Source organism: Manacus candei, unplaced genomic scaffold (assembly GCF_025592945.1).
Source record: "Manacus candei isolate 608988 ecotype Guabito, Panama unplaced genomic scaffold, ASM2559294v1 h1tg000050l, whole genome shotgun sequence".
In the NCBI taxonomy this organism is placed as follows: domain Eukaryota; kingdom Metazoa; phylum Chordata; class Aves; order Passeriformes; family Pipridae; genus Manacus; species Manacus candei.
This window is the reverse complement of record NW_026138098.1, coordinates 3,916,931-3,941,260: the sequence shown is the minus strand read 5'-3', so window position 1 is coordinate 3,941,260 and position 24,330 is coordinate 3,916,931. Positions and strand designations below refer to the sequence as shown.

Sequence of the window (24,330 nt, the reverse complement as noted above, 5' to 3'; positions counted from 1 at the left end):
AAAAAATTGCACTAAGGTCATATTCCCAGATGTAGTTTATTTTATTAGAATTTAATTCCCAGCCCGCTTTCCCCTGCCGTCCCCAAGGGGTGCCCTGCAGCTCAGGGGCCAGCTGGTAGCTCTGAAAAACAAGTGTTCCAACACACATAGGCTGCTCCAGAAACAAGGAGAATCACTTTGGTGTCCTTCAGCAAGCAGGGTCTTCTTCAGCTGTTGGGACTGCTGGAGCTGGCATTATCATTTACCTCCTGCTTCCAGATGCAGGAAGCAGTGGCTGAATGCAGGCACTGGCCAGCACATTACATATAAGTATACATTACACAGAATTACACACCTGACCATGGTCCCATGGGAGGTCTGAAGCAGCTTAAAGCCCAAAAAGTCTTGCCCAGAGCCCAAGAGGGTGCAGAGCTGCTGATGTTGATTAAAAGGGGACTTTTGCCTCTAAAAGGTGACCCCTGCAAACGCTGCCAAGTGTCGGTAAGGGTGGGCAGAGGATATGATGGAGCAACCCCTAATCTTTAATTCTTTCACCCATTTTGAGCCCCTGTCCCAGCCATGCTCTTGCCACGTGGAGAATGGACGGGTGTTACCACACAGGCTGCAACACCTGTACTGCAAAACTGATGGGGGAGAGAAACCAAAAACCCTGGGGATGTGCTGGAGAGCTGCAGTGCCTGGAAGCAGGAAGCAGCTCCTTTCAGAAACCCTTATTGTGGTGAGAAAAGGCAAATCTCGTGGCTGCCCCTGCTCCATGGAGCACCACTTGGCAGCCCTGCACGTGCTGAGAGCTCCTGGCAGCAGGATGGGGCTGAGCTGGAGCTAAACTGATGTGGCAGATTCTTGGCAGGCATATGGTGCTGGTACAGGATCAGTCCCAGGGGATGTTCAGTGAGTGCAGAGAATCACCATCTTGTTCCACCCCCTGCCATAGGCAGAGACACCTTCCACTATCCCAGGTTGCTCCAAGCTCCATCCAACCTGGCCTTGGACACCTCCAGGGATGGGGCAGCCACAGCTTCTCTGGGCAACCTGTGCCAGGGCCTCCCCACCCTCACAGGGAAGAATCTCTTCCCAATATCCAACCTAAACCTACCCCTTTTAAAGCCATTCCCCTTTGTCCTGTTATTCCATGCCCTTGTGAAAAGTCCCTCTCAAGCTGGGCCTGTGTGGGACTCAACACCAACAGCCCCCTGGCACAGGGGAGCCCTTGGCTGCATGTTCAGGATTTTATTGGGAAGAGGTAGGAAACCCACATCCCCTCCCACACAGCCATGTCTGCTTGCAGATGGAGGGAAGGCAAAGCCCATCAGTCCCATGGCCACTTCCAGCTTATTCCAGCTAGGAAAAAGCATTTCAGATCCTGTAAACATCCCTGCCAGTGCTGATCCCACTGAACACAAGGACAAATAGGCCAGATCCAAAGGACGGGGTTTATTCCTGACAGGACAGCGCAGTTACTCCCTAATGTGTCACAGCATTACCACATTCCCATGCCTTAACCCATGGCTGTTCCAGACAGGCTAATCCTGGCAGAACCATGTTTACTGGCTTGGATCCAGGGGTGTCCCCCCTCCCCAGGGCTTTTGTGCCACCCAAGGCACACACAGGACCCCACAGAGCCCCCACCAGGGCTTGGTGGCCTCCATCACCCCTCAAGGACATCCTCCAACCCATCTCAGGCACCCCAAAAGGCACAGTACAGACGGGTCAAACAGGTAAGTCTCTTAGTGAGGGGGTGCTGGGTTCCCTGTTTCGCACCTCCAGGCTGGGTACCCGGCGTGAGCGAAGAGTTAAAGGGGGAACAGCTCCCCCCAAGAATCACCCAGAGGAGGTAGAGGCTCCTCACAGGCACCAAGAGGAGAACATTCAAGACAGCGGGTTTGGTGTTCCCTTGGCTGAGGTCAGTAGATCATTTTAGTACCATTACGTGGAATATTCAGGAAAGCGGGTGCTCACCACCCCCGGCAAGGCTGGGCCTGGGTTTGTTAAGGTGAGGTGGAGGTGGGAGAGGATGAAGCAGTTCCACGGAGGGGCTGCACACAAGGACTCATATCTGCTCCTGCTGGTTGGTTTTACATCTGCTGGAGGATGATGTCGACTGCTTCAGCCAGGTTGTTCACATAGGCGTCAGGCTTCACGTCGGGGTGGTTTTCATCTGAAGGTCTGCAAAGGGTACAGAAGGGCACAGCTGAGCAAGGGCAGGCTCCCAAACAGCTCCCATGTCCCTGGCTCTCCTGCTGCTCACACAGCCTAGGGCAACACCCAGGTGACCCTCGATGGAGCACCCTCAGGTGAGCCTGAAGTTCACATTCCTTCCTCTTCTGTTTTTTTCCCCTTTTCCCCTTCTGTCCCCCGCAGCCAGATCTGCCCAGGTAGATCCTATATCCTTGTGCCACTGAGCTGGGCAAAGCTTTGCAAAGCCTCGATTGGAAGAGAATCTCCAATTAGCTAATGAACTAATCCAAATCAATGCACTGCATTCGACATGGCACTTCTTCACTCAGGCAATAGCAGCACCAGACAGGGATCAGTGTAAGGACACTTCACTGCAAGTCTAAGACCTTACAAGGCTGCAAATAATTATTCCCCCATGGTTTATCTCTAGAAAGAGGTAAAGAAAAGAAGAACTCGCTTCCAACCTAGAGACATGAAAGATGAAAAGGAAGGTTCTGTCAGGGTTTCATTTTGCAGGACCACCATCTTCTTGTAAACGCAACAGTGGAGTTTTGAGACACCACCAGCACAAGGCTGAGACTCACCCTCCACAGTGAGTCACCACCCCAAAGCAGAGAGGCTTGAAGCCATTTTTTGCCAGTGCCTTAATTAGCAGTACTGCCCTAACGAGGCGCAGATGCACAACCCCATTTCGCTGATTCAGCAGCATTGCTGGTGGGGAGTGGGGCAGATGTGGGAGGCAGAAATTTTCCAAACCTCGTGGTCCTGTTATGGCTCTCGGGCTGAGAAACCCAACAGCTGCTGAAGAGAAAACATATGTATTTTGTATGCTTAATGACTTTCCTTTGGGAAAGAGACGAGAGCCTGAATGTCCACCTCCCACCTCTCCCACTCCCCACGAAGGGCAAACCTTTATTTAGCACAGTGTCTCAGTGGGGAAGATGCATTTCCCATCGGATGCAGGGGAGACAGGGAGATGATTATTTACGACGTGCAGAGTTTGGTGAGCGCTTGTCTGTACAAGTATCAAACCCTTTCTTCAGTCCCAGCACTGAAGCTCCCCAGGGCTATTTCCTTTCTGCTCCTTTTTCAGCCGTGCTCCTCATGTCCAAGCACATGAGCTCCTCACAAAGGCACGGCCTCTTTCAAGAGCCCACGCTGCTCGAGGGTTTACTTGCTGCAAAGTTACAGTATGCAACTAGGAAAAATAATATATTTTTGTATTTTCAGCTGACAGTCAGCTTTCCTTGTGCCACTTGCAAAGCCATGTCCGGCACCAGGATGATGTCTCCATGCGCTGGGGCTGGCTGCCATAAAAGCATCTTATTTAAGGGGTAGATGCATCTTTAAATATCCAAATTCTGTCTTGCTACAGGGCTAGGGTGCAATGAGAACTGTAATTACGATGGCTTTTAGGTTTTCCTCAACTGAAAAAGAGTTTAGATTGCTGAAGGTAAAGCAAGTTGTAATATATGATGGAGAAAAACCTTCAAATATAAAACAAGTAAAAATCCAGTGTGTACCTATCCCTTTGATGGTGATCACTGCTCACCCCTGATTTAACCAAGTGGCTTTTATGAATACAGAAATAACTTTGGGTGTATAGTAAAACATCCACTTCTTGTCATTTATCTTTAATTTGAGTGGAGATCTAAATAGAATAATGAATAAAACTTCTTTCCATTTTACCCCCTGAAAAATGTTTTTTTTCCTAGCTTATACATTAGGAGAAAAAATTTAAGAACTATTCAAAATGAATGCTTCTAAAAGAAATTTTCAATTCCACAGCACTCTTTGATCTATTAAAAGGATTTTTGTGATTATTATCTGTGCTGACTACACAGAAATCCATCTGTAACTCAGCTGCTAAATGCCAGCCATCAAGGAAAGGCCCTGTATACACTTGACGTGTCCTGTGAAAGGGGTGTGTGTGGGGTGTGTGTATGTATGTGTGTATATATATATAGAGAGAGAGATAAATATACATGAAATAAGGTATTTTTACCCATTTCCCAAATACCATGGGATCACAACACACAGACTGGCCAGCCACTAACTCCTGGCTCCACTGAGGTTAATAATAAAACTCACCTTAACTCAGGGGAGCTCCAAGTTCACCCTGGTGCATTGCCCAAATGCCCTCTGGGACCTCTGGGGTGGACACAGCCTCCATTTCTATCTGCTGCACCCGTTATTGATCCAAGCCCCATTCTTTCCCTTCTGCTTCACAGTCCAATACCCTACAGGGTTACAGCTGGGCACCCTGTAATCCTCTTCTGCTGCCCATGCTGCAGACAGACGGCCTTGCTCACAACACAAGGGTTTCAGTCATTTTACTAACACTTTACTGGTGTTATCCAGAAGAAAATGAGAGGAATATGCAGCCCTTATCAAGTAGATGTCTTCCTTAAAGCAGACAGGGTGCATAGCAGAGCCCAGAAGTGCTGCAGGTGCTCCAGCTAGGACCCTGCTTCCCTCCTGTGACAGCCCTGTGGCACCTCCCTGTCCCCTCACCAGCAATCCCTACCCCTGGGCTAGGAAGTGAGCTTCATTTCAGCCCACAGCTCATTTGGGAGCTCTCCTTTTGAGCCACGTCATATGTCTTAGTTTACCTATGTGCTCATCGCCGCTACGTGGGGGGAAACTCAATAAATAAAAACTGTCTGAACTCCGCTGGAAAGCAGAGAGCTGGGATAAACGCACTTCCCTGCTCTCTTGCCTTTTCCTGGGGCTGTGAGTGGAGCTTTTCTCCCTGTCAGTGCCACCCCAAGCGCTGTTTCATGTGGTCCCTTCCTTTGTCTCACAGACGCTTTGTAGCTCACTCAAACAGCCCAGCCATGGTTTGTTCCCCCCTCTCGCTCTTTTAAGCGTCCGTGGAAAGAAAACTGCAAGCAATAATCCCCAAACACTAATGCCAAGAAGCAGAGCTCTAAATGTAGCAAAACAGTTCAGGAGCCCAAGTCTGGGTGCCAGAAGTGAGGCAGAAGAGAGAGCTGTGCCATGAAGCCTCCAGGCACACCCAAGATGCTGGAGGATGAGCCCTTCTTCTGCTGTCTAGAGGGAGCAGAGACCGTGGCTCTACACCAGCCTCTTCCCTGGGGAATTTGGGTTTTTTCCCAGGAGAAACCCCCAGATGCTGAGAGTTTTAAGATCTTCTGAAGTGAAGCACTGCTCTGGAGGCTTGGCCCTGATGTCCTGGGCATTGCTTTGGTGCATCAGAGACAGGGCCATCAAGTGCAGGTGGAAACTTCAGCCAAGAGCAGATCTTGGTCTCACAGTTCCAGCTTTGCTTCTCTCTCAGTGACAATGACCCTTCGCATTGCCTGGCAGACATCACAACTGCAGGTCACAGAACTGACAGCAGAGGTTATTTTTTAATACTTTTCTCTTTCATCTTCCATAAATAAATAAAAAACCCCATCTAAAAATATCTTTAATTTGCTAGGTCAGTTGAAGAAGTTAGCATTGAGCTAACTTTAGGATAGACTCCTTCCGATTTTTTTTCTCACGTGGGACTCTGGTTGCAGGGAAGAACATAAATCAAAATGACAGAAAATTATATACTGCAGCTGAACATTGAGCTGTCAGCAGTCTTGGCCAGTGCACAAACTTGTTGGTGAAAAATCAACTACAGCCTTGGGAAACACTCTCTCCAGCAAAGCAGGACTCCTTGGAGCGGCTGAGCACCCCAGCCCGGATGTGCACACACAAGGAACATTTTCCAGCCCACGTTGGCCACGGCACTGTGGAATGTGGCACTGCACTGGTGCATTGCCCCTTGGTGGCCACTTTGCTGGGGTATGAAGGGCTCAGGGAAAGGAGTGGCATAGCACAGGATCCCTCCAAAATCCAGGGTGGTCCTCTTCAGTGCCTATGCAGACACATGATCTGCGCTCAGGGTGATGTTAAAAGAGCATGTCCTTCAAAAGAAAAGCCAAAACCACCCAAAACGACCAGTGCCTCACCACACATGAACGATGTGAAGCATCTTTAACATGATGCAACTCAGACAGGGGTCTTGAGGCTCGGTAGTTACTCATGTCTATCAAATCCTCAGGAGATGACTAAACATCCTCCTCTCCCAGGGACCATTTATCACTGTCAGGGCTGCAGCAGCTGAGCAGCTCTGAGCCAGACCCCATGCTCATACTAAACTGGTTAGTTCAGATCAATGCTTCGCTCGGAGACATCAAGGAAGCAGCAGGGGGATGCAGGAAACTGGCTCTGCTATTTTAACTCTTTACTTGGTAAGAGAAGCTCCAGCTATCAGGGTAAGTCCAGTGTCAGAACTACTGGCTGGCAAAAAGCGATGGATTACTGCTGGCGAAGCACGAAACCAAACCCCACATCACAACGTGCTGTGAAAAATCAGCTGCTGCAACAATCAGAAGGTTCACTTACTGTCTGGGTCAGATTTCCACTTGGATAAGCCTGTTCTGACGAGCCAGATTCCCTACCCAGACTCAGCTATCAGGGATGGTCTTGAATTGCCCTAACTTCAGTGTCATTTTCTGCAATGGTTCACTCAGATGCAGCTGAGGGATAAAGGCATCTACACTGGCCCTCCTGGTCCTTTGCAGGAACTACTGGGGGTCTTGGAAGCAAATGGAGAAAATACAGGGAGAAGAGACAGCGTAAAAAAGATGACCCAAAACCCACAGACTTTAATTCTTTTGTTTCCCACACCAGATGGGATTCCAGTTTTAGACTGTGGGTCAAGGCGAGGATTGGATGGTGCTGTCAGACAGTTCTAGTGGCACTTCAGTGGGGAACAATTTCTGCCAAGGGGATTGGACCTGAGTGCTGAGGTGTCCTGTGAGCTGGGAGCCAACCATCCCACCAGGAGCAAGGAAGGGTTGTCTGAGCTCCAGACCTTCATGTCATGCTGTCCTAGAAAACTTCATGTACCGGTTGGAATTACTTCCTCAGCGCCTCACTTGTGCTCATTTCCAACAAAACATATGGAGGACAAAAAGGAAACAGCTGGATTACTGCATGGACAAAATATTTAACAGATAAAAGTCTGAGTGGAGGTAGCTGACACGGATAGTTGTGGCCACAGGGATGGAAACAGCCCCAGAATCCAGGTCAATCCCAGACCTGCTGAAACTTGACTTCAGAGAACGAGAGCAGATGGGGATTGATCGACACATGATCAGTGTCACAGGTTAAAATTAGCTTTGACATAATCCTTTAAAAATTGGGGTGGGTAGGAAAAACACCACGCAGGGCCAAAGCAAGGCACCAAAGTTAATTATAAAAAGACAAATGATCTCGCATTCCAGTGCACAGTGCTGCAGTCATTTAGCTGATCCATAACTCTGTGTCCCACGATCACTGACCTTCCCAGCAGCTCCACTTTCTGTCAGCAAACTCCATCCCACAAACTCGCCCTCTGTTTGTACAAGGCACCTCTGTGTCACCATTCAGACTTCCCACTAACTCCCTGATTAACCAGCACACACTCCTGCTCCATAAAATGAGATAAAAAAGCCTGAAACCATTTCTCCTGACAGCATATTCTTCAGGGGCTCTTACCATAGCTGTAAAATATGCAAGACAGAGTTTAACAAGGTTTTCTTTAAGAGGAATGCAAACAGACACTGTAACCTTTGCTTGTTGTTTTGGACAGATGCAATAATTAGACTCGGTGCCATGAGTGAAACCCTCTTTTTTTCTTGAAACATGCAATTTAATCAGTTTGGCATTGAAAAACCAGATAAATCACAGTGACTAACAGCTCACTGTTAGATGGGCAGCTGAGGGATGGCTGTGGAACACGTTTCCTGACAGGACAATGAGAGACAAACCTGCACCAAAGCCACCAACAGCATCCAGGGCTGGAGCAGGTCCCAGAACTCCATGGAAGACCATATCTGGATCCTTTTCATGTCACAGATAGATCTCCCTGGGATAGGAAGGGAGGCTTTTGTGGTTAAAAAACTGGATTTTGGAGAGCTGCTGTGAGTCAGAGCAGAAGGTCTGTCCTCATAAAGCACCCTCCTTTGCTTTGCTGCTTTCTTTTGGGAAGATTTTTTTGCTTGGAAAGGTGTGCACCACCCACAGAAGCTTCCAACCACAAACCATCAGCCAAAGATGCCTTCCCTGTGGCTGCAGGAAGCACCTAGAGATGACCTTGCCATGCCATCTCCTCCTGCTCAACATGTCTCCAAGCAAACCAAACCCATGTCAGAGCAAACCAGCATCCTCCACTGCTCCTCTCTTGCCTCCCAGAATTGCACACACAGCTAATTGTGTTTAATTGTGCCTAATTCAAATTTAAGCATCCACAAACAGGTAGATATTAACAGTCAAATTGTTTGCTGACACCTGAAGGAAATCTGTGGGCTTGTGACTTAATCATTCCCATTTATGTTAAACTGCTGCAGTTTTAACTGAGCACAATAAACCAGCTGAAGTACAGCACTTCTCCAGGCAATGTATCTCAGCATACTGGAAAATAGTGAGATTGAGGGCATAGGGAGTTATATTTCTGCATAGATTACCCAAAACCAAAATAAAACAAAAATGCTAGAAATCACAGAATCACGGAATGGTTTGGGTTGGAAAGGACCTTAAAGCTCATCTCATTCCACCCCCTGCCATGGACACCTTTCACTATCCCAGGTTGCTCCAAGCCCTGTCCAGCCTGGCCAGGGATGGGGTAGCCAAAGCTTCTCTGGTAACCTGTGCCAGGGCCTCACCACCCTCATTTCTTCCCAATATCCCATCTAACCCTGCCCTCTGGCACTTTGAAGACATTCCCCCTTGTCCTGTCACTCCATGCCTTTTTGAAAAGTCCCCCTTCAGCTATCTTGGAGCCTCTTTAGGTACTGGAAGGTTGCCATTTGCCATATCCTTGTTTTTCTGAATTTCAAGGCATTTCCTGGGGTGAACACTTGCACTTTTCAAACATATATGTGCTGAAAATTTAATTTGAAGTGTTGTGGTAATTTGCTTGTTCCTAATCAGTTGGCAGCAGGATGATGCTTTAACCAATGAGCTCAGACACACAATTCCTTAGAAGAGGATGCTGGGAGCACTGGTAGGGCTGAAATAGGTGCATGAGGAGTGCTTGGTGTGCCTGCTGCACTTTGCTCTACCAAGTTTTCCAGCAGGTCTTTTTAAATGGGCACTTGCCAAGATCTGGTGCAGGACATCACTCTGGGGAGCCAGGGAGGAGACTGGAAATGGGGATTGTAATCACATACATGAAGTGGTTCAGGGAGAGCAAGTGGGACTTTGACAAAAGTAAAGAAGTTAAAGGATCAGAAGTGATCAGAACAGATCACAAGCTGGAGGCTGGCAGTAGCAAACTTCCATGGACATTACATGTAAAGCTTGGGAGAGGGTCAGCACAAGTGTTTTCTCTACTGCTCTTTACAGGCATGACATTTAGTCATGGTGATTGTAAGTTAACCCTTGGATAATCCCAGTTCCTGCCATTTTTGCAGGGTGCAGGGCACCAACCAGTCATGGAACACACAGCGCTGAGGAAGTGGATGACAGCAGCTGTTTTCCTCCACCCATTCCTATTTATTTTCTCTCTCAGGAAACACAGCACATGTGAACAAGCCAGATTAAGAGCTGTGGACGTTAAAAGTCCTGAAATTCTGTGGACAGGACATATACAGATCCATCCACACACTTGTAAGAAACAGGTATGAAGGAAGGCAGGACGGCGACGGGGAGACGTGATGCTGTCGGGACAGAGGGTACTGCTGGCTAAATGCTCTCATGTGAGTACACCAGAGCATGGGATTTTATTAGTACTGACTTCTTTCCCCTACCTCCAAAATCCCTCATGGAAAAACGCATTGGAAAGTCGAGCTGGTCTGAACAAATATTTAAACAAGCAGAGCACTGGTGTTCCGGCATCTGGGCAGCAATTTTCCTGTCAGAACTGCAGAGCTCTCTCATCTTGTAAAGCCAGAGCAGTTCAGCAGGGGCCAGGCATTAAAAGTGTGCATACCAGTGCTATGGTGGAGAAGAGGGAGCAGCACACATGCCTACTCTGGCTTTGGACTGGTTCCCAGCCTGCTTGTCCCAAAACAGCTGCACATGTGTCCTGGGAGAGGATGGTACTCCAGGGAGAGCTGGAACCTGGTGGCCATCAGGATGGTGGGATACTCAGCCAGCCCCTTCTGCCACATGGGGATCTGGTTCCTTCTTCTCTGCCCATAATCAAGGTATCGTGTGGCCTCTGAGCTGCAACCTGCCATGGTCCCATCCAACCCCAAATCCAAAGGCTAAGCTTTCATGGCTCCAAAGCCTCCAAATCCATGTTGGCTCCATACTTGGGATGCTGGATTGGACTTCTGAGGAGACTCAGGAGGAAGGGAGTTACTGCATTGGTGACTGCCATCCTCAGCCTCACGGAAACCATTTCCATTTACCTTTTGCAGCGAGGCTGTATGTTGATAACATTTGTGCAACATACTCTGTTAGGCCAACAGAAACAGCTAGAGATAAACACAAAATGCTTCTGCCACTGCAGAGGTGCACGCTCACCCCTCAGCCACTTGAAGTTTTCCCATCATGCCAGCCCAGACCCACAGCATTGTCTGTCCAAAAGCAAAATGCTTTGCCCAGGCTGGTGACATGGACCTCTTTGGGAGCCTCCTCCTCAGGACAGACAAATCCCTCCAAGTGGAAAGGGAAGAGTATACACAGAACCACTTCGGTTGAAAAGGCCTCTAAGGTCATCAACCACTGATGAACCTCAAAGTCCAACTGTTAACCCAGCACTGCCAAACCCATCACTGACCCATGTCCCCAGCTGCCACATCTACACATCTTTTCAATCCCTCCAGGGATGGTGATTCCAGCACTTCCCTGGGCAGGGGAGACATAGATTGGATATTATGAAAAATTTCTTCACTGAAAGGGTTGTCAAGCCCTGTCACAGCTTGAGGCAATTTCCCCTTGTCCTGTCCCTTGTTCCCTGGGAGCAAAGCCTGACCCCCACGTGGCTCCTCCCTCCTGTCAGGGAGTTGCAGAGACAGAAAGTCCCCCCTGAGCCTTCTTTTCTCCATGCTGAGCCCCCTCAGCTGCTCCTTGTCAGACTCATGCTCCAGACCCTTCACCAGCTTTGCTCCCCTTACTCATCCCATGTTCATCCCATCTTCTTAGATAACAAACCCAGATAGGAAATACCCTCTGGAAGAGACGACTTTTTTCCCCAATCGACTCTATTTAAACCAGATGACAAGCTCGTACCCCAGAGCCAACCCTTGGACAGGCAGAGCTGGGTGTAAAGCACCTAACTTTCAACAAAGTTTAGAAAAATTTAAGTGAGATGAATCCAAGCTCTGGTGTTAGTGCAGCCTGCAAACACATGGAAACGAGCCACAAATGCCAGGCCCTGGTGCACGGGCAGTGACCGCCAGGCTGGACGGGGGTGCACTGGGAGACCAGAAGCTCTGCCTGTACATATGGATGCTCCAAGTCCTGCAGTGCAAGCACAGCACAGCTGTTTCCAATAAAATCAAGCCTCCCTCTCCCCCTCAAAAAGCTAAACGCACATTTGCTTGTTTGCTGAGAAAATCTGAGAACTGCCCCTGCTCTGCCAAACCATCCAGTCTAACAGGGTGTTTGCAAGCACCGTGAGACTCAGCTCTGCCTGCTTGGATTAATTATTGATGACCTGTTCGGCTTTGCCAGATGACCTTACTCAATTCAGTAGAAAACAATTTTAAACGCCCCTGAGAAAGAACTGGGACATAAATATTTTCTTTGTGCATACACACAAACAGATGTGCATCTTAAATGCAACTGATGCATTAGCTATTAATCAGACTTAATACGACACAGGAGTGGGAAAGATTAATTTTAAGGTTTGAATGTGAAGCTCAGGGGTGCTCAGACATCTTACTCTGTTAGTTACATTTAAAGACCTTAACCTAAGAGATTATTTCATTGCTTTCCTTTAATACATTGCTTACAAAATCCCTATGAAATGTGTAAGATGAATGCTGGCTCCTGCCTTTGCAAAGCATCTCATGGAGATTTAAGTTACAAAACTCTGGAAGATGCAGATTCTAGCAAGAAAAAGAGCTTTGCAGATTATAAAAGAAAAAAAAGAAGTCTTAATTCAAGATTTCAAATGCTGTTTGGAGAAGTTTGATGTAAAAAGTATTAGGCCAGATTGGCACTGATAATGCAACTCTAGAGACAAGACACTCAAAGTTACAGCATTAAAAGACTGTTTCTCACCAAAGAAGAATTTGAGCTACCCTAAGGAGAATAATATTTGTCTCCAGATGCTGCTCACTAAATCAGCTTTAATTTTAAATGAGAATGAAACTATGAGCTATCTGTGCCACTCCCAGGAAACCCAAGCAGACAGACACACATGCAGCCAGTTCTCCTTCCAAAGAGCAGGAACAGCCAATTCACACACGTGTTGGGAACCAGCACCTCCCTGCTCCAAAACCTTTCTCATGCGAGAAGCCAAAAAAGCACCTACACTGGAAAATTAAGGCATGATTTATATTTTTGTCTGCAAAGTTGCTCAGCCTGGAGAAGGCAACAGCGTGGGGTCTGTCTGACTTCTCCTCCCAGACCAGATAGGAATCTTCTATCCAACCTCACTACACTCAGGGATGTCAGGAACCCACCTGTTTCTAAATGTGCTCATGCTATAACTGATATCACAAAAGGGAATACATGTTTGGACTAATTCCCAAGAGTTCTGCCTAAGCTTTGAGTCAGTGCATTATTTATGCCCTTTGAAAGGGCTCAGAGACACCTGAGCATGCAGAGCCCACCCAAATAACTTGTGCCTGTTTCTCAGAAACTTCTGCCCATTCTAAAGCAGCAACTTTGCTACAGTTATCCCAAATTATGGCTTATTTGTTTAAGCCACTCTGTAAATGAGATCTTCACAATCTTCTCTTTGGAAGTTTGCATGCCATGAGTGTCTCCCTACCTTTGCTTCCATGACCACAGCGTCAAGGAGATGAGACTTCAATTGCCTAGGAAACATGTTCACCAATATCTGGAAGTGTTCATGGCCAGGTTGGATAGGGCTTGGAGCAACCTGGTCTAGTGGAAGATGTCCCTGCCCATGGCAGGGGACTGTAATGAGATGAGCTTTAAGGTTTCCTTCCAACCCAAACCATTCTGGGATTCTATGAAGTGATGGAGGTGATGAGCTTTGCTTTTTGCTTTGTTTCAGAGATGAAAAAAACAGGTCTGCTAAGCAACTGAGTAGGTAATGAAGGAAGCCTTGTGCCATGTGCTTGCAGCCTCTAGGATACTGTATGGGGCTGCTGGGGAGCGAGATCCTAAATCCAAGAGCAAACAATACAATCCCATATGGACCAGCAACAGGCAGCCCACACTGGATCTCTTCCTTTTTTAAAATTAGCCATTCAGGCCTTAGGCTGGGCTACCTCCCTCCAGAGGAATGCAGGATGTCCCTTGCTGATTACATTCACAAAGATGGGAAGCTGTTCAAAGAATGATGACATGCTGCATTTATGGATCGTGCTTCATCCAAGGATCTCAAGCTCTTTGGAAGTGTATCAGGAAATGTGCAGCACCACTGCCCTGGAAACATGAGTACTGCAGGGAGGCAGCAGGGATGGCCACGGCGTCTTCCCTCTCCTCCTGGCTCTCTTCCACCTGGTCCTCACACCAGGCAGGATCCGGGAGGGCCGAGGAAAGCCAGCGAGCACATTTTTCAAGGTGTCAAACCACATCTACGCTCGTGCTTAAGAACGGATTACGGAAAGTATGCTAAGCTAACACCGTTAGTGCAAGGATTAAACCCCCAGCACTCCTGGCGCTCAGCCCTCTGCTCGGACATGCAGAGCAGGCCAAGGTTTATACCTACTTCCTTCCAGCTCCGAGCTCCAGCTCCTCAGATGAAGGCTGCTGGCGTGTCCGACGTGCTGTGTGCTCAGTGCAGACCCAGCCCCAACCCCTGGCCCCTCTGAAGCCTTCCATGGATTTTGTCAAACACCTCGTCCCGGTAAGGCCAACAGAGATTTTGCTCTACATTGTTCAATAAATAATCCCAAATGTAAAACAACTGACTTGGCTTTGAGCAGTAAAGCACTTGGGATGCTTGGTTTCAGTTTGGGGTGTTGCACAGGTAAGGTCTGTGTCCTGTGCTGAACTTGCACATCCTCCAGCATCATTTCCTGTCTTGGTCCCCAGCTGCCACTTTCATAAATATAATGGTTAATAAATAGCATGGCCACCTCCAAACAGCTTTTTAAAATTAGGTTGTCTGGGACTGACTAGATATTTCCCGTGGCAGTTTACTGCTGGCTGTTATCACACGTGCAAACCACAGTCTGGAACCACAAAATCATCAGGACACCAACACAACTAGTTTGTACCACACCTGGCATGGTCAGAACAGCACTGGCCACCACTGCTGCCAGCACTTTGCTTTCACACCCTGCCACATTCATCCTCGCAGGGCTGAGATGGTTTCTGAGCCAGTTCTTCATGAGCTCCAAGAATCAGGCTGTGCAACGTGCCCAGGAGAGCTGGCAGTGAAAGGGGGGCCCAGGGGCACGGACACCTCCATCTCCAGCACAGTGTACAATGCCAGGTTTTTTCCATTGCAGGTATTTGAACTCTCCCAAGGGAAAACCTAAAGAATCTCAAGCCGTGGCAGAGCACAGAACTGCATTTCTGTACTGGATGGCCCAGCCCTGGAAGTGTCCAAGGCCAGGCTGGACGGGGCTTGGAGCAACCTGGTCTGGTGGAAGGTGTCCCTGCCCATGGCAGGGGGTTGGAACAAGATGATCTTTAAGGTCCTTTCCAACACAAGCCATTCAGTCACTCTATGATTTCTAATGGTGGACTCACAGCACCAGTAAGGCTATTTGAGCAGCTCAACTCCCACTGCTGCACCAACTGCTTAGGGATGGTGCTTAGTACTTCTTAGGACCAGACTGAACTTGCAACATTTCTTAACTATTAAATCAATATAAAAGACTCACAGTTTTAAAACAGAGGACGAAAAAACCCAAATAAACAAGAACAGTGGCATGGTAACTGCTTTACCTTCTTGGTATCTGTAGTATTTGCTTTCATCTGAGCATTGTGGTTGAGACCAGTTTCCTCCCTTTGCATCAGCTTCAAGTGAAGACTGATCCTTTGTAGAATGAACAGCCCATAATGCTGGTTCCAGCTGTGAACCAGCTGCTTCTGTAACCCAACCTGGCTTGAAATGAAGTTTATTTACATACCATGCTCAATACCTTTGAGAAAATACACTACTTAAAATACTTCAAAGGCTCACTTTGTACTGGAGGTGGGACAGCCAAGACTGTAGTCTCTGCACATATTGCTAAATTCTTGTAAGGTATTTCAGGGTGGAGATATTTGTCTATGAAGTTAAAAACAACCCAACAATAACCCAGTCTCCTTCAAATTGCATTGAAGGCAGCACAGAGCAACCTGTGGAGGGCTAATCAAACCTCCCTGCTGTTTTTTCTCAGTCTACAATGAGAAGCAGTAGCCTGGAATGCGGGCTTGGGGGGTGTGTGCTATGTAAGGATAATATATATAAACATAATAAAGTTTTGAAACAAACCACCCAAGCCCTTGTGTGGAAAGGACTTCAGCAGATCATAAAGAGAGAGACTTCATCTTCATTAAGTAAAACATTAAAGGAAATGTTCTGACTTACTGCACTATACATTAATGCTCAGCAGTGTAAGGAGTTTAATTGCCTGTTGCTTTCCCACCATAAATTACTACCTGCAGCTAATGGCAAACCTTCCTCCAGACCTGTTTATGCACCTCACATCCATTCCGTACACTCACATGGATGGAAACAGCAAGGCAGCCTGGAGTTGTCTGAAGTCCATACAAATGGGAATGTCTTGAGAAAGCAACGAACATTTAAGAATGCCACATGTGTTTGGTATAAGCTGTTTGAGCAGCTCATCACATATGCAGTGCTCAGCAGGTTTTATGATTGTATATATTTGAATTTGATAATTAGCCAGTATGGGTTAAAGATGTCCTCTAGTGAACTAATACAACAGTGAGACAGGGCATTTAAACTGACATTTTAAACTGACAGGGGGCAAGTTTAGATTAGATATTGGGAAGAAATCTTTCCCTGTGAGGTTGCCCAGAGTAGCTGTGGCTGCCCCATCCCTGGAAGTGTCCAAGGCCAGGTTGGACAGGGCTTGGAGCAACCTGGGCTAGTGGAATGTGTCCCTGCCCATGGCGGGGGGTGGAATGAGATGGTCTTTAAGGTCCCTTCCAACCCAAACCATTCTAGGATTCTATGATCTATGACATATCCATTAACCCTCCTGGTTTGCAGCAGAACAAGATTCATGTCCAAATACACGCACAAAAACTTTTCAAGGCGTTTCCTCCAGTCTTCAAACCCCACCTGTGCCTCCCTTCTACAACCTCTCCTTTCCTATAAAAATACTTAAAAAAAAATGCCTGAGAAGATATTTGTATGCTCCTAAAATAGCTACTACCTGGTGCCTGCAGGCAGGCACTGGTGGGACCATGCTTTCATTCACAGGAATCTGAAGGAAAAAACAGGCATGTGGCTGGGGAGAGCAACAGTCTCTGTAGTGCCCTGGTTTTAACTCTAGTTAAAAACAGCCTGGGACATTCTGCAAAATCAGAATTACAAAACATACCTATTGATATCTGCTAGAGGCAGTCCACAAACTCTGACTTTGAATGGCACCTGCCTGAGTCCTGGCTCCAGGGAGATCAGTGTATTTCTTGTCTCTGGAAGTCACTCGTCCAGCCTTTATAAGTAAGATGATGTGTTAGTGATGCTCCAGCCAGGTCTGCTGGAAGACTTTTATCTTCTGCCTAGGACTAAGCACTTTGGAGAAGCTTTCCATCCAGCCTCTGAGCACTTCCAGTTTCTGAAGCTGTCTCTGCCTACATCACTGTAATCTGATTTTACCTCAGTAGCCTCTGCTAGTGGTACCTTGTATCCTATGGCAGTCCTTGACAACATGTCAGCATACTGATGCCAGACAAAGCCTTTTTTTTTTTTTGCAGCTAACCCAGCAAATACCACTCAGGGAATACTGAAGCTCTGGAAATTTGAAGAAATCAGATAATAAGAAAAAGGGCCTGAAAAATATTTAATTAATATTTATGCAGAGATGCAGAGTAACCAGGGTCCTCAGGTAGTTATCAGCAGATCACAGTAAATCCCGTGGTGAAATCATTCTCTACTGAAAATTACTTGCTGATACAGACAAGCTTTAAGTCAATGTTAAATCATGCTGCCATTCACACACACGATTTTCTCCACACATAGCTGTTTTCTCCCCAAGAAAGGCCATTTCCTTCCTTCTTTGAGGGGGAAAAACATCATAGCACCACAGAATTTTTTGGGTTGGAAGGAACCTTCAAGGTTCCTTCTTCACCTAGTTCCATCCCAGATGAAGGAGCAGGTCGCTTCAAGGAGAAAGAAAAATTACCCATCAGAGAGAGGCAGATGTACAAGGTGACATTTGGACCTCAGTTTAGCTATTCTGCATCTGGGAGATGCTACTTAGATACAAACCCAAAACAACAAGCCAGAATCCCAACCACTTTCCCAAAGGATTAATTAAGGAATCCTCCTCCCAGCCCCCATTCAGAAAGTCTGGCTGGAAACTAAGTAACAGCAACTGTTTACCCCATTAAAGCTCTGCAGTAAGAAAGGACAGCCTCCTACAGCTTCCCACAAATTCAGGCAAGATAAACATCTTTGTTATAAACCCAAGAGCCTCTCCAGTTTTATTGAAGGGGTTAGAAAGTGTCAGAGAATGGGAGCTGCTGAATCCAGGCTCTGATTAGCAATTAAGCACTTGGAGAGGGTCAAGGCTCTGGGCAGCAGTGCCCTCCCCATTGATGCATATAAAACCTTCTCACATAAATTAGCCATCCTGTGATTTTAGTGCTTGGGTATGCCCGTGACAAAGGAGCCCTCGCAGGGCTCTGTGCAGCCACTGGATCCAGCCTCTCCTGCCTGGAAATCTGCAGGGGAAAGTCCAAAGGGCTGTAGACAGACCTGTGCCCCCCATGGGGACAAGCTCTCGGGGTCACCCACACTGCCCCACAGTGCAGGGAGCCTCCTGGATCGGGTATGATCCCTTTGACTTGAGCTTTCACAAATTCCACAAATACACTGGTTTTCCAAGGATGGGAGACAGGCAGGGTCTGTGGAGCTCCCCGACTTCCTGCTCCCCTGAGCAACCTGGTCCAGTGGAAGGTGTCCCTGCTCATGGCAGGTGGTTGGAACTGGATTGTCTTCAAGGTCCCTTCCAAGCCAAACCATTCCGTGGCTCCTCGTGCACCGCGGGCCGGGGTCCAGCCCCACACAGCCCCGGGGAGCGGCACCCGCCATGATTTACGCTGGCAGGTGGAGGCCAGATCAGATCAGGTGTTTTCTCCCTGAAAGGTATTACATAAAACCAAAGGCCATTCACGTCAGAGGCCCATCTCCCTAATTAAGGGCCGGGAGGCTCCGTGCTCGGGCTGAGTGTGATCAGTGCTCCCGACACAATGTGCCCGCAGAGAGCCTCGCAGAACACGTCTGACGCTGCTGAGGGCTTTGTTTCCCCCCCACACCTCCTTCCCCCAGCACAAAAAAGCTGCAATTGGAAAGCCCTGGTCCTCGGAGGGAGCGCTGGTTTTTATCAGATGGTAACGATGAGTACATCGTGAAATCATTTAATAGTTCTCATTAAATGCCTTGCTGGAGAGCAGCCCTGATTTATGAACACTGTGCTGTGGGTATAAATAAGCTGCACTTTGCTTGTAACACAGCTGGTCAAGAAAATTAATGTTTTGTTTTCCATAACCTTTGTACTCCCCCTTCCTCTGCTACTATGGCAAAGCTCAAGGCGTGTAACTGGATCGTCCTCGGGAAGAGGAGATGCATCCGAAGGGCTCGCAGGGGCTCAGCCCAGCAGTGGAGAGAGAGGCAGGATCCCAAGGGCAGCCCTGCACTCCAGCTCTCCTGGAACCACTGCCCTTACACGTGGATGTACCTCCCTATTTCAAAACAAAACCCCAAGTGCTTACAAGCAGACCTGCCTCTCCCGCGTTCGTGCTGGAAGTGTTGCTGGAACAGCGTATCCTGGTAAGTTCAGGTCCAAGAAATACTGATATATTTAGCACCCCTGCATAACTTTCCATACTTAAAAGCCCAGTACTCCTTTTTCTTTTGTGCCCAGGGAACAGGACAAAAGCCACTCAAACCAGATGTACATCCGTCTCCAGAGCAGGGGAAATATGAGGCCACTGAGACACAGGACAGTGGCCAGAGACATTTTTTAATGCTTATATTAACCACAGCACCTAATCCTAAGCAAACACTTCATCACTTGCATAGTGTTTTTTGTCAAAAGACCTTTTAGTCCCAGCACAAGGTGTACACTGAGCATGTGACTGAGCACAGGGAAAAAACTGCACTTCCAGGGCAGACAGATGTTGAGGAGGCTTAGGAGAGAGTCAGTTTAAACAAGGATAGAGAGAAGGGCTTTGCAATCATATGGTTTGCATCTGGAATTTACAGGCATGATAATTTTATAACCCTCTCCTTACAGTTTTGAAGCAATGCAATATTCTTTGCTGCTGCAGGGACAGGGCTGCAGGAAACATCCTCTTGTGTCTGACAACTTCACGTGACCCTGAGACTGCTCACCGTGTTGTAAAAAAAGGTTGTGGGAAGCTGGCAGAGCAAGTGAGGTGCATATGGGCTCATTTATTTCATGGGCATTAAAACATGGAGTCTTAAAATCAAAGAGTTTCTGCTCACAGCCGGTCTCATTATATCTCATTCAGAGACACTTCTGGTTTCTTTTATGGTATATATGAGCTTTTCTTCACAGAAGTGACTTCCTAGTGACTTCATGTATTTCTTTTCTGGTTGAAACCAAGAAACCTCTTACTCAACCAACCATTTTTCAAAGGTACATAATGCATGAGGCTGTAAAATCACTGCAAGAAGAGAGTCTTAGGCAGGAGGACTCAAAGCACTGAGACAGCCGAGAACAAAACTATGTGAAAATCACCTCAAACCATAGCAGGAAATGTGAGAAAGATTAATCTCTTTTAAGAGCAATATTTTTACATTTCCACAGACATAGCCCCAGCACAGTCACAACTGTGTGCATTTTCCAGACACTAACTGTGCATGGACTCAGAATCTGCCCAAAACCAAACCTTAGCTATCATCAACCTTAGTTTAGCCACATATTTGGCATTTAAACAAGAAGAAATTAGGAGTTTTTTCCTTGGGAGGCAACACAGATTTTGGCAACTGCTATTGAGTTTTAAACATTTGAAAGTAATTGCTAATACACAAAGAAGCTGGAATTGAGGGGAATTTTCCCCAGGTTGGAAATCAGTGCTGGTATCCACTCCAACAGCTCTTGAAGTCAGTCAGGCTCAGTCCAACATGTCCTGCCCAGATGTCAGCACCATCCCCAAAACAAGGATACACACAGACACATTTGAATGTCTGTTTCTCTGAAGATGAAGAAAATTTATATTCCATCATCTTCCTTTAAAATGATACATAAAGCAGGAAGACAACTTGTTTCACTAGGAAAAATTTATTAGACTAATTTCTAGGGTGTATTTATTCATAAGACAAATTTTTGCTAGGTGATGGATTCAGATGAATCTGACTTAGAGACTCTGGCTCTTCTCTCCCATTAGTTCCTGTCTCTATAATTAATAGGGATTTAATTATTTCTTGGAATATACTTATGCAAAAACATATCAATTTTGCAGAGGTCATTAACTCCAGGGCTTCTGCTGAGCCACAGTGACTCCATGGTTGATCCTGAGTTGATGCAGGTCCCACCAATCCAACTTTTCCTGGTATGAACCTTTGTTTCATTTTATTGCTATCTGGGTTTATGAGAGAAGCTGGGAAGGAACAGAGGATGTGAAGAACACTCTTTTGCCTCTGACACTGGCCTGGTGTGTGACCTGAGGTCATCACTTGGCCTGTCTGTGAATTGGTTTTCCCAACTGAAAAGTGAGAATAACAACACTTTGCTCCTTTGTGTGAGCACCTTGAAACTTCATTAGGGAAAAAACAGACACGGGAGAATGAGGTATTTCCAGTCCCTTCACGATTGGGTGAGGAGAAGATTCAGTGATGGAAGAATCTGTGGCCAAGCCCTAAAGAGGATGGATCAGTCACAAACTGTTTGGGATGATGCCCTGGCCAGCTGGGACCCATAAATGGGTTTTGGTGTTGGCTTCAAGAACATCAGAGTTTGACCTATGTCACAGGGCCTAACCTGTAAACCAGAAACAGCAGGATTTCTGTCTTCCCATTCCCTCTCTCCAATACAGATTTGTGTTCTTCAAGGACAGACTGTGTCTTACCTAAACTGTTAAACTCAGTTTTGGTAGGAACCTGGAGGATTATTGAAAGGCAATGAAATAACCCTGCAAGCAACACGACTGGCAATAAGAGGAAGAAGAGTGAGAGAGCAGGAGGGAGAAGTTGTTTGTGAATCAGCACTGAGCCCTTTTGGGCTGGAGCAGCTGTCTGTGGGGCACCTGGTGTGGGCACATTTCAGTGATAAATTTGTCTATAAAGTATGGGATAAATCTTGGCCTCTACCATCTGTGAGCAGCTTCCTTTGACTTGAGTGGGAACTGGTTCCTCACAGGATTTGTCTCTGTGGAATGTCTTGTATGTTTAAAAAAGAGGGAGGAAGAGCCATCTCAGATGACTATCAGAGAAATGATCTTGGCTTTTCTAACACCAATACCAAGAATACAACTGATAAAACCTTCTAGAGCTGGTCTCTGCCTCGTGATTGCCTTTCTGCCAGCAAAAATTTGAAAACTGGGGTTGGTTGCTTGCGTGCAAGGATGTTCCCTGCACAAAGTTTCTGCTAAATGCATACAAGAAAGCTATGGCCCTGCTTTCCTTCCACTGCCCCAAGTCTTGGGCCTGCAAAGCCATATCCATGGAATCACAGCATGGTTAAGGTCAGAGAACACCTCTAAGGTCATCGAGTCCAACCACAAACTGGTTGGACTGGCAGTGCATCCTCCATGCACTAACTGCACAGCTCTCTGCAGCAGCCATGGAAGCCCCACAGCAGACACTGGAATCAGAACCCACAGGTTCGTGTTTGACACCCACGTTTAATGATCTCTTTGAGACCTTTCACAAACCAATTAGTCTGTACTGCAATTTTAAAACGTACAAAGCAGAGCAAAAATACCACCAGAGAGCTGGGCATGATAAGCAGAGCACTGACAAAAGCATGCTCTGAGTATCATCTAAACATGTTCCAAGCCCTCTTTTCCCACCTAGACATTACTTGCATGTGCTCCCAAGGCTCCAACATGCTTTAGAGATGGGTGAAGCATTAGGATTACGATCACACAAACTGCTCTCCTTCCTTCTGGTTTACCCACTGTGCAAACCCCTGGACCAGCAACACATTGGTTACTTCCCCCTGGACAGGGGGATAGGAGCAGCTACTCCTCAGAGTAAGTACTTACAGTCACTGCCCCCAAGGAAGGGAGCTGCTGCCAGGAATTAAAGGTAGCCAGCCGTTCCTTGCTTACTGTAAATATTTTGCAGCCAATAATTACAGCCTGTTTCAATCCTCCGCCCTGGAAAAAGCTTGCTGTTCCCAAGGCAGAGGCAATCCAACTGTCAGTGACTGCTTCTTCCAACACCTCCAGCTTCCCTTTGGAGTCCTTCCGGGGTTCTCCAGCCTCCAAAGGCCCATGACCAGCAGGCTGACTGTCCCTGAGGGAGGTGGTGGCTTTGGCTGGCAGAGATGTCCGACCCATGCTTGAACAGGTCGAGCCACTTCTTGCCCAAACAAGTGAACGACAACAAGCAGCTGCCTCAGAAAGAGTTAAAACAAAGAGTTCTGCTAACACTTAAATGTTACAAATCTTTTCAGTTAAAATAAATTATTCAGGAGATGTCAGCCTCCCGTCAGCACCATCTGAGCTACATTTTTAATAGTTCTGTGCACTGAACACATTCTGTCATAAATATCAGTGATACTGAGCTGCGAGACGATGAAGGGGGAAATGCAAGCACGCTGTGAACATGAAAGACTGAGTTGCTTTCTCTTAATGGCCACAGAACACGTGTTGCCCAAGGCAGAGGAGGGATCAGTGGTGTTGGTTACACTGCAGAGGAGTAAAGCAAACAGAAATAATGCACTGACTTCGGGAATTATTGCAGGAGCCTCTTTATTTTCTCTCCAGAGCACTATCCTACCCAATGGATAATTCACCCACCTTCCACTGTCTTAGGTCTCACTTACTGTGAATTAATCCACAGTGTGACTCTACCAGATTTTTCCAAACATAAGCTGGAATCAGGATCTAGCCTCAAGGCTGCACGGATATAAAACTTAACAAGGAAGAGTCTTCTCCTCCATGTCTGTAGGAATAACAACAAAAGAAGGGAGCATTTCTCTTTGCCCCAGATGCTAAAATAATCACCTCGCTGACCCATGTATTCATTTACTTGTCCAGATCACAATCCACCTGGCTAAATGCTTCTACTTCCCATCCTGTTTCAGTCCCAGAAGATGGAAGAGAGGAAAAGGACCAGATTTCCCACAGGGAAGCTGTTTGGGGTAAATAACCCTGAGAGAAGAGCCTCAGGGGAAACTGGCTGTTGAGAAGTGACCTCAAATTTCCACACTTCTTACTTCTGAGTAAGAAAACAAACTTTGCCCCAAGTGCTTTCTGTCTGCAGCTTCACCTGCTTCAGATTTTACCTGAGAGAGAAGGAGACAACAAGTAACTGCAAGGCTGTTGCAAATCAAAGGATAGAAAAGGGATGGGAATATGGGAGATCCACAGCCTCCTCCAGCAGCACTGTGGGGCACACCAAATCCCAAATTCTGAGGAGCAAACACCACCTGTGTCTTCTCTCTTCCTACAAACAGGAACAGCTCCTGTCGCAAGGGCAGCAGCAGCTCAGTAGGTCTGGTTTGCTCTTAGGTATAACTCAGTAAGGTTAATTAAGGATGTTGTACTAACTGGTGGTTTTCCTGAGACAAACTAAGACCTAGGAGATGACTGGTCAGGCCAGCATATGGAGGATGGAGGAAGAAAGGGCCAAGGCTTGGCAGGGGTTATGGAAAAAAACGCAGCCTCTTGTTCATCGCTCAGAGGTAACGACGAGCACGA

At 47.0% G+C, this 24,330-nt stretch overlaps 1 protein-coding gene and 1 long non-coding RNA gene across 3 annotated transcripts in view; both read right to left on the bottom strand.

Moving 5' to 3' along the window:
* LOC127477212 (uncharacterized) overlaps positions 1 to 24,330 on the bottom strand; it is a 629,249-nt gene that overhangs the window by 242,641 nt on the left and 362,278 nt on the right. The gene's annotated exons all lie outside the window — the stretch shown is intronic.
* LHPP (phospholysine phosphohistidine inorganic pyrophosphate phosphatase) overlaps positions 1,415 to 24,330 on the bottom strand; it is an 80,366-nt gene continuing 57,450 nt past the window's right edge. For both annotated transcript variants that reach the window (XM_051801224.1, XM_051801225.1), the window contains one exon: positions 1,415 to 2,166. In XM_051801224.1, coding sequence (XP_051657184.1) covers positions 2,076 to 2,166 — 91 coding nt within the window. In that variant the 3' untranslated portion in view covers positions 1,415 to 2,075. The remainder of the gene's footprint in view (positions 2,167 to 24,330) is intronic.